At 44.7% G+C, this 14,600-nt stretch overlaps 1 protein-coding gene across 1 annotated transcript in view; it reads left to right on the forward strand.

The window, feature by feature from the left end:
• Positions 1–2,017: 2,017 nt before the first annotated feature.
• The window catches only part of NDUFV2 (NADH:ubiquinone oxidoreductase core subunit V2), a 124,483-nt gene continuing 111,900 nt past the window's right edge, over positions 2,018–14,600 (forward strand). Inside the window, exon 1 of the mRNA XM_085607325.1 lies at positions 2,018–2,171. Coding sequence (XP_085463451.1) covers positions 2,127–2,171 — 45 coding nt within the window. The 5' untranslated portion in view covers positions 2,018–2,126. The remainder of the gene's footprint in view (positions 2,172–14,600) is intronic.

Here is a 14,600-nt window from a genome sequence, read left to right on the forward strand (position 1 = left end):
GTCACTTGTAGCGGATGTATGACGATGCAACGCATACAAACACAACGCACACCATTACATCGCATTTCTCACATCGCACGCACCGTTACATTGCATGCATTCACCACGCAAACCATATCATCGCACTGCGCCCTCACATGCATGCAAAAGACCTTTACAACGCACACAAAGACCACGCAATCTATCACACCGCAAAATTCTCCCTAACGGCCACCCAAACACAGTACAACGCCCTGACACTTCCCACAACCCTAAGACGTAAACAGACAAGGCAAAAACAGTATCATACATTAACATTAACCCTAATACCTAAAACACTACCATATACGACTCCTAACCCTAAGCCCTAACTCCAAAGCCTAAAACACTCCCATATTCGACTCTTAAACCTAAGCCCTAACCCTAAAGCCTAAAACACTACCATATACGACTCCTATCCCTAAGCCCTAACCCTAAAGCCTAAACACTACCATATACGACTCCTAACCCTAAGCCCTAACCCTAAAGCCTGAACACTACCAAATTCGACTCCTAACCCTGAGCCCTAACCCTAAAGCCTAAAACACTACCATATCCTACTATTAACCCTTAGCCCTAAAGCCTAAAACCCTCCCCTCCACTACACTCCCCATAACTACCCTAAACCCTATCCTTATCTGTCTCTCGTCGTGGTTCCAGCGTTGTCTCCCCGCCGTCCGTGTCCCGGCGCCTGCGTTATAAAAGCTCCCACGATCTAATGGCGGCCGCAATGTAACGTCGTGCGTAGTGAACGCACGCGTCGTAACGTCGCGTGCGTTGTGACGGCACGCGACGTAAACGCATGCGATGTGATGCATGCGTTGGGATGGTCGTTCGCCACTTGTAGCCATGTTGATATTGGCTGCAGGGCTTCTACCCCACTTGTTGTGGTTAGACTGTGGAGGTCGCATGGTGACGGAGGGAGCGCCGCAAGCAGCCAAAAAAGAGAGAAATGGCAGGAGGCAGGTGCCACAGCCGTCAAGAGAGTGAGGATCCTCCAGTCCTTTCTCCACATTCCGGGGCCACGCTGTGGACCACAACGGATCTTCCTCCTGCGACCAGCTGGCCATGGAGAGTCGATGTGCACACCCAAGAAGGCCCAGAATCTGTCAGACCCAGGCCAACACCAGCGAAGCGGACACTTGCGAAAAGTCGGTCCCACAGGAAACGACGCTACCGGGTGAGAGGCAGGCACCATGGCGATTGGTGAGTGAAGACTCCCTTCATCTCATCTAAGGCGACCATGTGGACTGCAGCAGGCCCGTTTCTCCTGCTATGGGCTGACCCTGGGGAATGTGAGAGGGTCAAGGGCTGCAGGCCCCACACCGTGCTACGAGAAATGTAACTAGATCACCGGCCGTGAGTGCAACAACACCCTGAAGGCCAGGCTGAAAGCAAGCACCCCAGCAATGGGGAGAAGATCATACTGTGTAAATATGTAATATACATTTGTCCAACCCTAATCGCTGAAACTTTTTTTTAAATGTAACCTTGAGTGAATTTGCAACTTGTATATATGTAACTCTAACCACTAGTATCTGCAGTAGACTAATGTACTTACTACCACTACCATTCTTATGTGAATTTAGAGTTTATTTATTTGTATCTTTTATGTAATTTATGTATTCTGAAGTCCTTATGTGATGTAACTGGTTCAATTGTAAAGCACTCTGACACATTTGGGTAAAGTTAGCGCTATAACAAAAATGTTTAAATAAATAAATAATAAATAAATATGCAAAGGGGGTGTTAAGAGGATATTTACAGGGGTAGGGAGGGACAAAACTAAAAGAAGAGCCATAAAATAAGAAGCAAGCAATTAGAGATTAGCAATAACGCTAATAATGGGCGGCAATTCGGGACTCTAACCGCACGGTAAGTTTTTCTGTACAGTCTACAAGAGGCTTGTACTACTATAGTAAGTTAATAACTGACTTGTAAAGGAGACCTGAGGCGGTCCTGCATCTGTCCGCTTTCTATATCCATGACCGTAAGGCTGCCTAACAGACAACATTATCGGTGTTCGATTGCTGATCCTTTGAAGGCGGGGCTCGAGCTTCCGAAGGCGTCCTCCTAACGAGGCTTCCACTGCTGCAGGTTCCAGCTCCATGATGTCTCTGCACGCGCGGCTCCTGCGCTCTGTGAGCGCTGCGGTAAGTCCCTCAGCAACCGGATTATGATAATGCCAGCAGGAGGGAGCCATTCCGTGATGCAGCTCTGGATCCAGCGGCTGTTCAAGTTGCTCGACCGCAGTCCCCTAGTATCGTTTTGTCTGAAGGGCAAAGCGGGTATCACAGCCTTGACCTCAAGGGGGTTGTGCTCTCCAAGTGTCTAGCGGACGCCGGTTGGGAATAATGCCTGTGTTCACGCTGTCACCTGGGTCCTGTTGTTTACCATCTTCAGATTGATCCTGGAGAGGGAAAAAATCACGTACGATTCAGTGTCACGCGCCAAGCAGATTCCTTAGTGAGTTGGCTCAGTTTAGGAGCATTACACAGTTTTTTCCACAAGAGTGGCGAAAACAGTATGCATTATGTTTATATACTATATCCACAAGGGAACTGTCGGCACGAAGCAACGCGATAGAAAAGCTGTTGATGTTACGGTGTTTACAAGGGAACTGTCGGCACGAAGCAACGCGATAGAAAAGCTGTTGATGTTACGGTGTTTACAAACACACCGCATTTGAAAATATGGTTTGGGAAGTAATAGGGTGATTAAGTACCCCTTGTGGAGTTTCTGTAGCCATAAAGTAATGGGGTGGTTTACTGTTAAGGTAGTCGCGGTAGATTCAGTTGCTGTAGTATCTGTGTGTAATCTGGTTGGAGTCGGACGCTTTTTAATTTAGAGGGCCAACCTGCCACCTGGGAGCGTTGTGTGCCTCTTGCAGGTTATATGTTCGCATCCTAGTGAGGAATCCCAATCAGTTTAATGTGTTTGCAGCATGTCCTAATTTCCTATGCTAGTCAAGTAGTTTAGTAGGTTGTGTACCTGTTGGTAACATTTGCCTGTAACTTGCAAAATATACGTTGAAGTAATCGCAGGTTTAAATGTAATCTTCCTGCTAAAGTTGATTAAAATAGGTGGTTTGCCAAACCTTCTAGATTATTTTTGACACCATGCTGCAGTGCGGCCACTCATACATCCGAAGAAATGGGAAGACGTGTCCTCCACTTTGACTCTGCATTGGCTCCCCTTGAGGAAATCTATTGTATTTTAATGAATCTGTGTAGTCTACTGGACTTTTCAGGAGAAAGGACGCTGGCTTTGTTAGTGGCATACTCAGGTAGTATAGATGACGGCTGAGATGTCTGCTCTGAGAATTACCCTCTGGCGGTTACCCTCAAATGTAAAAAGTAAGCATTTGAGTAGGTTCTTTTTAGGTCTCGCCTGGCGTAAGACTGCGCATGTCTGCGCAGTCTCGCTGGCGAGATTTAATGATTTGAGGAGATTTATCTAGTGGGCTTTATGCCCCGCCCCTCTTTTCCGTTGGCTGGCTTCACTGTTTAAGCTAAACGGTGGCCAGCCATTGGAAAAGAGCGTCTAGTGACGTACACTTTTCTCTTTTAGAGCCGTCCCAGTTGGACTGGCTCGGTTGCTTTACGTTTGTAGTAAAGCTTTTTCTTATCTTTATGGGGCCATGTGTTATGAACATATGACCCCTTAAAGACAAGAGATCGGCCCGCACTTGCCTTTTGCTCTGCCTTGTTTTTTATTTTTACTTTTAGCGCTTGTTTCAATTTGGTGCGAGCTTTGGCGGGAGTCTGCTTCAGTCAGTTGTTGTCAGGCGTGTGGTGATAGCTGAGCGGGAGCCGGCAAGTCTGTTCCTGAAGGACAGCCTGTGCGACAGACGCCTGAGCAGGCCGAGTCACTCTACTGCTACCAGAGGGAGACCCGTGCCGACACCCAGCACCAGCTTACTGCCGCCACTTCGCCTCCCCAGGCAGTTCAACCCGCCGCCAACATGCATGTCATCAAGAGAGGTGAGCCGGCACCTATCCCCCCTGTTGTAACCCAACCCCTGCAGGGGCAGCGCAGAAACAGCCTCCACCCTGCCGCGGGGTTTCCCGCCCTTTCAGTCGCGAGCCGTAGGGAGGGGCGCGCGAGGCCAACCGTCTTCGTGATTCAAAAGCCAATCGGGTTCCTGCAAAGCGCTCGCATGGAGCGCATATTGAGTAACTCTCCCCCCCTGGCTGTTGGGCAACATTTTATATTTTTAAAGACCCCCCTCACCTTACATTATTCCTGCACTCCTATGATGTTACCTCTCTGGTTTAAATGGACTTGCCCTTTAGCTTTTGAATTCCTACCTTCTCTTTGTTAAAGCCACCAACATGCTCTTTCCCTGGGCTTAGAAAATATGTATCTGGTACAGTGGCTTCTTTCAGGACAAGCCCCGATCTGCCCACTGTTTTTAAAGTTATTGAACCATTGTTGCATGAAAGGACCCCCATGCCCCCCCCCCCCACATAAAAAGAAATGCCACTGTGAGGTTTGGGGTTTGTGGTAACTCGGCTGCAGCCCCTGCGGTTCACTGCTCTGCAGAGTCTGGCTTTGTCCTGTTTGGCGCGCTGGCTTGACAGGCGAGAACAGCGGATTCTCTGGAAGGTGGCCAAGATCACATGCAGATTACAAACATTTACACAACTTTTTTACTTCATTTCACCCTTAGAAATTCTCATGATCTACCAACTAAACGTACTCATTGTATACCTATACCATATTTCTAGATTATTGCATAAATGCAATACTTTTGTTGTTATTGCCATAATAGTGACTTGCGATGGATTGCTTCTTTATGTCCTTTTGCGGAGCGGCGGACAATCCAGTGTCGTTCATTATTCAACCTCCAGCATGAGCTCCTGCGTCCTCCCTGCCCCGCCAGAAGCAGCCATCAACCAGGCAGACACTGCCTTGATCTCGCTTCTTTTATTAATCTACACCCTGGTCACAGAAGTGGTCACATCTGCTGTGACAAAGGTTTTTAAAACATTTTATTTAAGGGGGACGTGAGAACGGAAGTACCATAATTGTATATTCTTGATGGTCCTACTTTTGTAGGAAGTTGGGGGGAAATTGCAAGATATTGGTTTTACCCCAATTACTTTTAAATATCTGCTCCTAATCAGAGAACCCTGGAAGTATTCGGGTTTCAACAAACCCAAAGGCTTGACCGGCTTAAAACAGACACTCTAAGTTGAACAAGTAGTAGAACCAAGAATAATATTCAGGTTGCCTTTTCATGCCGATATTTCACATTCTGCTGTTTACTAACTTACAAAGGTCCTTTGGAGACCCCCAAGGTGGCTCTCGCCCTGTGCAGTGGGGGTCACACTGCTCGACCCAAACAACTAAATTATTTAGGCCTAGTCTGCAAAAGATTTGCCCTTCACTGGCTCAAATAGCATTTTTTCATCACCATCTTCTTGAAATGATGGGCACAGCAGTATGTATTTGCTACTTTTAATGTGGGGACCCTACATATGTCATTGAGCAGCAAAAACGTAAACAAGCATTGGCATAGCCAATAGGTCTCGCCTTTGGTGCTTTTTCCATCTCTTTCTATTCCCCGGTTAACTGACTTTTCGTTCTTGCTCTGGGGGTGAAGGCCGATGATGAGAAATACGCCCCTGACCGGACCTTAAAAGATTGGCAGCGCTAAGCGCCCACCACCTGCAATCACCGGTACATATTAGGTGCTATAGTAGAGTCTAGAGATAGTTAATCCGATTCTTGTGTGAGATGTGCTCTGTCGTAACTACTTGTCATTTGCTATGACGGGGAAATGGAGGTGCGGAGACAGAGAAAGAGACGAGAGAGGAAGGGATACTGAGATGTAGGGAGGGATAGCAAGCAAGATGGATGTGACAGCAACAAGATAGGAAGAGATAGCAAGATGGGGAGAGAGGAGAGCATGGAGGGTTGCAAGACAATGGAAGGGGCAGCAAGAGACAGTCGCCGGGCAGTGTCAGCAGCACCCAGCCAGTGACAGAGGAGGGGAGATGCTGAGATAGCGAAAGAGATAAGGTAGGAAGGGATACTTAGATGATGGGAAAGTGAGAGTGTCACTGGAAGAGAGTGACGCCAATAGAGCAGCTCGCAGCCACTTACAGGTGAAGGTGGTGAATTCTGGGAGAGAGATAGATAAAGAGAAAAGTGACAGTTCACAGAGGCACTTTCACAATTGCTTTATTAACCTTCCTGCTTTCTCAAATTTGCTTGAAAATGCATCATTTTGCTTCCCTTTTTTCAAAATTTTCATGGAAAGAGAATCTCAACGAACCCCCATTATGGTGGTTCGGGCTCGCTCGCAACGGTGCAGTATGCCAATCATTTTACGGCCCCACCACTTTCAAAGGTCACCAGCCGCCCCAGGCGCTACGCATAGTAACGCGAAGTGCACTTCGCATTACGTGAGCTACGCGTAGCCTGTTCGGGGATGATTGCACAGTGCCAGATGCTTGTCCGCACTGTGCAATCATTGAAAACGGCATCTCACACAGTGCTCAACACTGAGCAGTACAAGTACCAGAACTCATAGGAAGAACAAGCATTAAAAATGCAATGGGTCTCGCCTTTTATTAAGTTAAAGCCATTTGCTTTGCTACACAATACCATTAGCAAAGCAAATGGCTTTAACTTAATCAAAGGCGAGGCCTATTGCATTTTCAATGCTTGTTAGTACAAGCCTCGGAAGACCGCTTGTTCTCGGGTCAAAAGGGCAGGCCTTGAAAAATACTAGAAATGTTGCCACACCTGCATGACTAGTAACCTTAGTTATTTACTGGAACAAAGAGCAAGCAATTCCCCTAACCCCTGAAAATACATTTTTAAAAATATATATTTTTTGGCAGGATTTGCCTACTCCATATTTATTTTGTATTTTTTTGCAAGCATATTTTAATTCATACATTTATATTTAGATGCGTGTATTAAGTTTGGAAGCAATAAATACTTACATTTGCAATGCATCTTTACGTTCATGGTTAGAACATTACCTATTTCTGTAACAAGTTACTTTAAAAGTGACCAACAAGCATTTGGTGATGTTTATTCCCAAGTTTTCCGATAGTGCTCTTGAAGAGGCCACTTCGAGGCTTAGCAGAATGGCTTCAAAACCTTGTATACACATACACACACACCCTGCTTCTTTACAATAATTTTCTTTGTAAAAACAAAAAAGAGATCTCGGAACCATTGGTGTGCCCAGCAACTGTGGCACCACTCACTGCTGTACTTTGCTGCCTGATGGAAGGTCCATACCTCATCGAAATGGCAACGCCAGCACTCTTCTTATCCACTTACAAGTTGCAGATTATGTTTTATTGGTAGAAACCGTGCATACATCGAACTATAAAAGTAGCGACATATATATTAATGAGTTGAATTGTGGTACACTATAAATAACCCACAGTTGCACTCCTTAGTAACATCACAACTCTGATGTATCTCTCTCTAGCACTCCCAACGTTCTTCGTGGCATTAACTGTAGTCGAAATCAGGCCTTCAAACGGATGCTAAGGCTGACAGTGGCTGCCATGGAGTTGTAGCAGACACCAGTAATGTCTTCAGTGCCTTGTGGAAATGTTGCAGTCTCTGTGGCGTTTGGTGAAGTTTGAAAGTGGTGCGGCGTAAATACCTTCTTCAAATTTGAATAAACAAGCACACAAACCTAGAGAGCACACCCTACTTCAAGGATCCTTCGATGCAAACATTTTGTAAAATATTTGAACAAAATGTTCACTTTGGATCCCAATCGCCACATGAATTTTCTTGAAATCTAGAAGTTTTGAAAGGACACTGATGACCTATTCGAATTTTCTTGTGATGTGCTAGTATGCCTTGTCTTTGTTTAGGTATAGAAGGACTCACCTGCTTCATTTGGTTGTACAAAGTGCAACATGCTACCATTTGTAAGTAAAGTAAGTAATTCTTTATTGTATGATTACCTAAAATCATTTACAAATGCAATACATGTTACATTATAAATAAATACATTTGATTGATTAAAAGGTCTAAAAACAATTAAGAACATGCAGCAGAAAAGAGGAGCAAGACTAAAAAGCATGGGGGCGTGGAAGTGGAATAAGATATCAAGCAGGCATAAGTGTAATTATTTTGTGCGCAGGCGGATGGAATGAAACATATGTGAGCCATGAAAGAACGTAAAAAGAAGACGAAGCGACGTCACTGAAATGGGACTTGGAGGCATGGGTGCGAGAGCATTGGGGAAAGTGTCGTAGAGGCATGCATGTGATTTTTTTTTTTTTTTTTTTTTCTTTTCTTTTTTGAGCATAGGCATGTGGTATAAATTGAGGGACAGTTCGCATCCCAAAGCGAGCTAAACAGTGTTAAATGATGAATAATATTGCGAGTGGGCGAAATGCAAAATCATGATGCCAAGGTTGCTGCCACAGTTGATTATCTGTGGCTCAAGTATTATTTTGCTGTCATCATCAGTTCTTGCGTTGATCGTAGAGCCATTCCGGCTACCGCATAGAACTTCCCAATTCGTGCAAGCTCCATCGGCACTGTAGTTGTGTAGATGAACATTAGAGCCACCTTGCTTTATCTTGCGCCATTTTGAATAAACATAGTTCTTAAATATAGGCGCCTCTGGCTTAACAGAACTGGACAGCAGCAGATAACGTGCTCAGCAGATTCTATATGGTATTGGCACAAACGACATCCACTGCTGCTTGAAGGTGTATTTTTCGAGTGAGCCCTGTAATCCTGTATTGGTAATGTTAGGAGCCTAGTCCTCAGAACATTCTATAGGGCTTGCCTTCCCAATCCTGCTTTCAGGTATGTTTGACATGAGGTAGCTTCGTTTGAGTAGACCAGGCCCTCTGCGCCACGGATATATCTGATCCGTTGGAGATCTTGTTGCCTTGAAGTGATCTTTCCCTGCTTTTTAGGCCGGCCATTGTTAGTGGTATGTCCGTTAGGAGATCAGCTGGTAGACCCAATTTCTTGTTGCCGTCAAGAGATACCTTGCCCAGCGACTACTGTTATCAGTGAAAACTATTTGTAATGCTTCCCTGATTGTACCAGGACCAGCTTTAATCACTTGATGATAGAATTTAACTATGTCTTTTTTACATTCTCTATCCATTGCTGTAATGTTGAACTCTAAGCGAATCAGTGTGCGCCCTGTTGAGTATGGAAGCTTAAAAACTTTTCTAAAAGCCATGATGTGCAGGCACTCCAATTTGTCAGTCACAGGCCAGGGAAAGCAAGATGGCCATAGCTCAGTTTTGGAATTAGCTTTGCTTGCATTACTCGTCGAATGCCCTCTGTTGAGTGGCTTAAAAGCTTATGATTTAATTTACATAAGGCATGTGTAACCATAGCCGCTTTAGCCTCAAGTGCTTTGGCCTGCAGTGTTGATCTGCCAGTGTCGGAGAATTCTACTCCCAGATAAGTATACTTGTTGGCAGTAGCAATTCTTAACGGGCCAAGATGCTCACCCAATACTGATTTTGTTTGTTTGTGGCCAAAGACCAGCATCTTAATTGTTGTTGCATTGGCTTGGAGTTTTTCTATATTGTATAGATGTAATGTCTCCAATGCCCTTTTCATGCCTATTCTAGTTTGGTCCAATAAAACAAGGTCATCCGCATACTGCATGATCGGAAGTCTAAGATGGCCCAGTTTGGGCGGAAAGATGTTGGTTTTTAAAAGTGCCTCTCCCAGATCCGCAGTGTTTAACCCTTTGTTCGTGTGGATCCTGGCTGTTGCACATGTCTGTGTGAGCTTGGTGCGGACCCAAGTGCCGGTATGAAGTGACATGATGGCCTTCAGGAGTTTCCTCGGAATACCCCACTTTGCGAGGTTTGCCCACAGTATGTTGCGGTCGATGCCATCGAAGGCGGCTCTGTAGTCGACAAAACATTCATATAGTCGAGGGGTGGCGACCTCTGTGGCCTTTGTTACTAGATATGATAGCGCAATGGCATTTTCCAGTGTTGATGAGTTCGGCCGAAATCCTGTCTGGTATTGCGGTATGATTTGATTTTTTGTCATCCATACTTCTAACTCTTTCAAGAGCATTTTTGCAAATACCTTCCCATCGACGTCCATTAATGCAATCAGTCTGTAGTTCTCTGGCTGTGAAGCATCCCCTTTTTTATAAATGGGTTGCAAATGTAAATGTAAATGTAAATGTCAAGGTACTTATAGAGCGCACTGTCACCAGACAGCCACCTTGCGGTGTCGCCTTTTGCGGTTTCCTGGCGCTGATACTCATACCGCTGTGGAACCCCTCCTGGCTTTCCCTGTGAAGTGTCCACTCCTGGGCACCCCCAGGGTGAAGCCAGGCATCCTTAGCGCTGTTGGGGCCGGTGTGGAGGCTAAGCAAGCTATTGCCCAGAGTTGCAGCGTGGGGCCCATGATTAGAAGAGGCACCGAGGCGAGAATAGACAGGTCCGAGGAAATTTGAGCCCGAGCCCCGCCGAGGCGGGAATCGAACCCTGGTCCCTGGCCAGAACTCTGCTTCAGGGTCTGCCGCTCTAACCATTGAGCCACACTCCTCCACAAGATGGAACCTTTCCATGAGTCCGGAACTACTGAGGTATTGTAGCATTTGTTAAATAGGCTATGCAGGTGGGGGCCCCAAAAACCTCGATCTTCGTTGAAGATGCTGCCTGGTAGCCCAATAGGCCCAGAATCCACATCCTTTCTGATTCCCTTGCGGGTGGTTAGAATTTCTTTTTTTGTTGGGGCAAGGTCCTTTGCCTCATTCATGTTGAGGTAATTGCCTTCTACCTCCATGGTTTTTGCCATGGGTTTGTCTTGGTCGACATATAGCCTTGTTGCGTGGGCTGCCCATTTTTTGTCAGGTACGGCATTATGGATGTGGCTTCCACCATTTAGACCATTAACGTAGCTCCAAAACTCCCTGTTCTTATTGGGTGCTAGCAGTGCATAGATGTGTTTCCATTTTTCTTCTGTGTTGGTTTGTTTCAACTGCCAGACAGTTTTATTTTTTAATGCAGTTTTCTAGTTGTTTCCAAAAATGTTAGTCTGTGGGCACTTTTCTCTCCTGTAGTGTAACTCTGCCAGATGATGAGATTGATTGGCCCATTTACAGTGTGTTTGCCTTTATATGTGGGTTGCCTTCCTGCAATCCGAGCATTAGATAGTGAGGCCTTGATTTCTGGCCAACTTTTCTCAGGGCCAGGAGTGCATATAACCTGTTTCCACTTGTTGTATCTGGCCTGACTTATGGGTCCCCATTTAATTTGTTTTATCGGTGCTGTTTCATTGTTTGGATTGAGCATTTAGTTAGAAGTTCCTCATGCATCATGGTGCTTATATTGACGAGGATGGCTATTGGATGGTGATCGCTTGCCGTAGTGTCTAGCACCTTATATTCTTCACACCTCTTCAGTAGATTCTTGCTCAGGAAGATGTAGTCTAGCGTGGAGATGTTTTTAAATGTAGGTTGTTGTTTCCTGTTTGTCTTCCCTACTTGGTTCACCAACTCCAAGTTAAATTCATTGATGCAGGCTTCCATAATTTCCGCCCACTATCCCTTTGGCTTTGTTCCCGGTGGCACAGATTTCTCATGTTAAAGTCCCCGGTCATTATACATTCATGCCCTGGGTTCTCATAGAGATATTCTCTCATCAGACCGGTGATCATCCTAGTGTTTGCCGTTTTTTGCGTTTTTGTTTGGATTACCATAAAGGTTAATTACTGCGATTGTGGTTGGGATTCACACTAATCCAATACTTTTTATAGTTGTGATCTGGACGTCAGGTGAGTGCGTAGGCCATTCCTCAATTTGTACTTGCAGGTTTAGTTTTACAAAGATTGAAACCCCATGATCGGTCTTCCAAATATGTTTTTCTTGTTGGCCAATGTGTGGGTCGCCTGAAAGCCTTTAATGGAATTTGATGTTACCATGCATGTTTCCTGCAAGCATAAAATATCTCCTGTTTTGAGAAGATCCATGGCTTTGTTAGCTAAAGCCGATTTAAGCCCTTTATCATTCACTTCACTAGGTCAGTTATAGCAGGACCAACATGGCCCTTCAGCTGTCTGATGACATAAGAAAAGGTGTTGGGTATGAGTCAGAAGATATCCCTCTCAGCGCTGCATTGGTACATAGTGCAGGTGGGCAAGACAACAAACTAACAGGGAGAGTTGGCTCGGATCTCAGAGCCTGTGCACGAGCCAAGCTGTGAAAATATGTTGTCTAAATCACACAACAAACAACGTAAAATATAATATCTCTTATAAGTTCAAAAAAGTGTAATTCTATAACATTTTGAAGCTTTGTTATTAATAGGGCACGTTGTAGCACTGCACTATTAAAAGTGGTAATTTTGTAAAACTGGTAGCTTGAACACACACATTTGAAAGTTATTTCTTTTATACACAATAATGAAGTAAAAAGAGTTTTGGTGAAATAAAATATTTGCCTAAGAAGGCACAATTTAAGGTGGGGAGTCATGATTTATCTAGGTTTTCAGGTTTCACTCTGTAAAAATCAGCCAGTAAATGGATATGTATTTCTGTCCTTACGTTAAGATTTGTTTTTACCTCTCAGTGAATTCTTCTGCGGTTTGTAAAATAGGTATCGATTGCATAGTAAGATTAAGTGATTTGCCCAGAATCACATGCTGTTGAGCTGACGCCGAGACTTGAACCTGGTTCCAAGTTCCAATGTCAGCAGCTCTTCCCATAATACCACAGCTCGTGTACAGGGAGGGAACCAGAGGCCACATGAAACCTAACGGGGCCCCTAGCTGAGCCACAGCCATGCTTGAGCCTGACTCGACTTTCAGTGGCTCGCCGACCTCGAGTAAACAGTAAAAACAAAATCTTTTTAGAAAGAAGGTTAAATATAATTCGCTCTCTATGGAGCCTAAGTGGGGTCACTGCAGACCCTCAATGCTAACATTTCAACACATTACAAAAAAAAGAAACTTTAAAAATTACTTCATACACTTTTCATGCGCTCTGCCATTAACGAGGAAAACTCTTTATAATTAACTGAAATAAAACTAACTTGAATTCCTCCTTTCCTGTCCATTTACGGCAGGCCAGCCACTTCATGGATTCTCTCCTCTGCTTCTACGGGCCTTCCACAGCCATGCATCTGGAAATCAGGTGCTGATTTCAGACTGCCAAATCAGAAGGCTGGATGCAACTGGGGCCTGATCCTTCTTTACTCTGCTGTATTCTGCCATTTGACAGGGCATGGGGTTACCTGCAGGGAGCAGTTTCTTTTTCTGTAGATGTTAGGGGGGCGTCGCTCCCGTGACTCCTATGCACCAGCCCCTCTGTGCAGTCTGCTCGTGACTGCAGTGACAGTGGCTGTAAGGCTTTATCAATACCATTCGTGGGCAGCCCAAGTCTCGTTCTTCCCAAACTGTGCCAGTGTGCTCAGCCCACGTCCTAGAAACTAGTGGACCTTTACCTAAGCCCACCAATTCTGTAGAAGTTTGCCTGCTCACACAAGCACTGATTGCTGCAAGAGGTAGGCCAAAAAAGCACATTACGTTCCTAGCCTCTCTGTCGGTGCAGTTCTGATGGTGAGGAGTGGATGGAAAACATCACGCGCCAAGTCTTGGAATTACAAGCAACATGGCCCTCCACCAACCTCAATTTAACTGACAATGCAAGCAGGCAAGAGAGGTTTCGAGCCATAAACAGGATCAACTCAGGTTTACAGAATTGCAGAAAACGTTGTTTTTCCAAGTATTTGTGCCACAGTAGGTGAAATTTGTTTGGTCTTTTGTGGTTTTGTTGTTAGTACTTCTTACAAGCTCCAATAAGCTTCTTGAAATTAATTCCCGCTTTTTATAAGCGTGGTACTTGGAGATGGGTGCGAATTGGCGTCAATTATGAAACACCCCAAAACAGTACATTTTGTTTTGTGTGCTTTAGAATTGGTCAGCATTTGTATCATTACACACATATATACCTAGATACATATTCTACAATTTATTGTATCATACAAATCCCTTATTGCAGCTTGCTAGGATTGTTCTCATAGTACGAGCACACACTATTTCTTTAATTTCCATTTCAACTGATCTTTTTTTTAAGAGCATAAGAAATCAAAACACTTCATCTTTGTTTACCTCTTGGCCACGTTTTGAAGTGATGCACAGAGTATATTTACTATTCCTGTAATTGACTGTTGGGTCTAGTTAAAATCTACAGCCATGCTTCTTTTTGCTTCTGACAATTGCTAGGAAACGTCGACAAAATGAATTACTGATTAGCTTGAAGTAAGGTATTTTTTAGCTGTCTTGGTTGGGAGAGGCTTCCAATCTGCCACTCTTTGTAGGCTTACCCTGCTTTGCGCAGACTGAATGGGTTTGCTGTAGTCTGACCTTGTGTTCGATACTGCACTGGGAAACTGGACGGACTGCTGGGGGTGGGGGTGTTACTCTTTTGTTAAACGAATAACCACCAAAATCAATCATGTTAACACTGTTACCTACACCTATTTAAAAGTAATCGAGGATTAGCCTTTGAGTCGTAACATTTATTTGCAGAGATGATCAGTAGAGCCGCTGCTTATTGGCCCTTGAATTTTGGTTGAAACTATATTTGTATTTTCA

The sequence above is a fragment of the Triturus cristatus genome, chromosome 5_2, assembly GCF_964204655.1.
Source record: "Triturus cristatus chromosome 5_2, aTriCri1.1, whole genome shotgun sequence".
Taxonomy (NCBI): domain Eukaryota; kingdom Metazoa; phylum Chordata; class Amphibia; order Caudata; family Salamandridae; genus Triturus; species Triturus cristatus.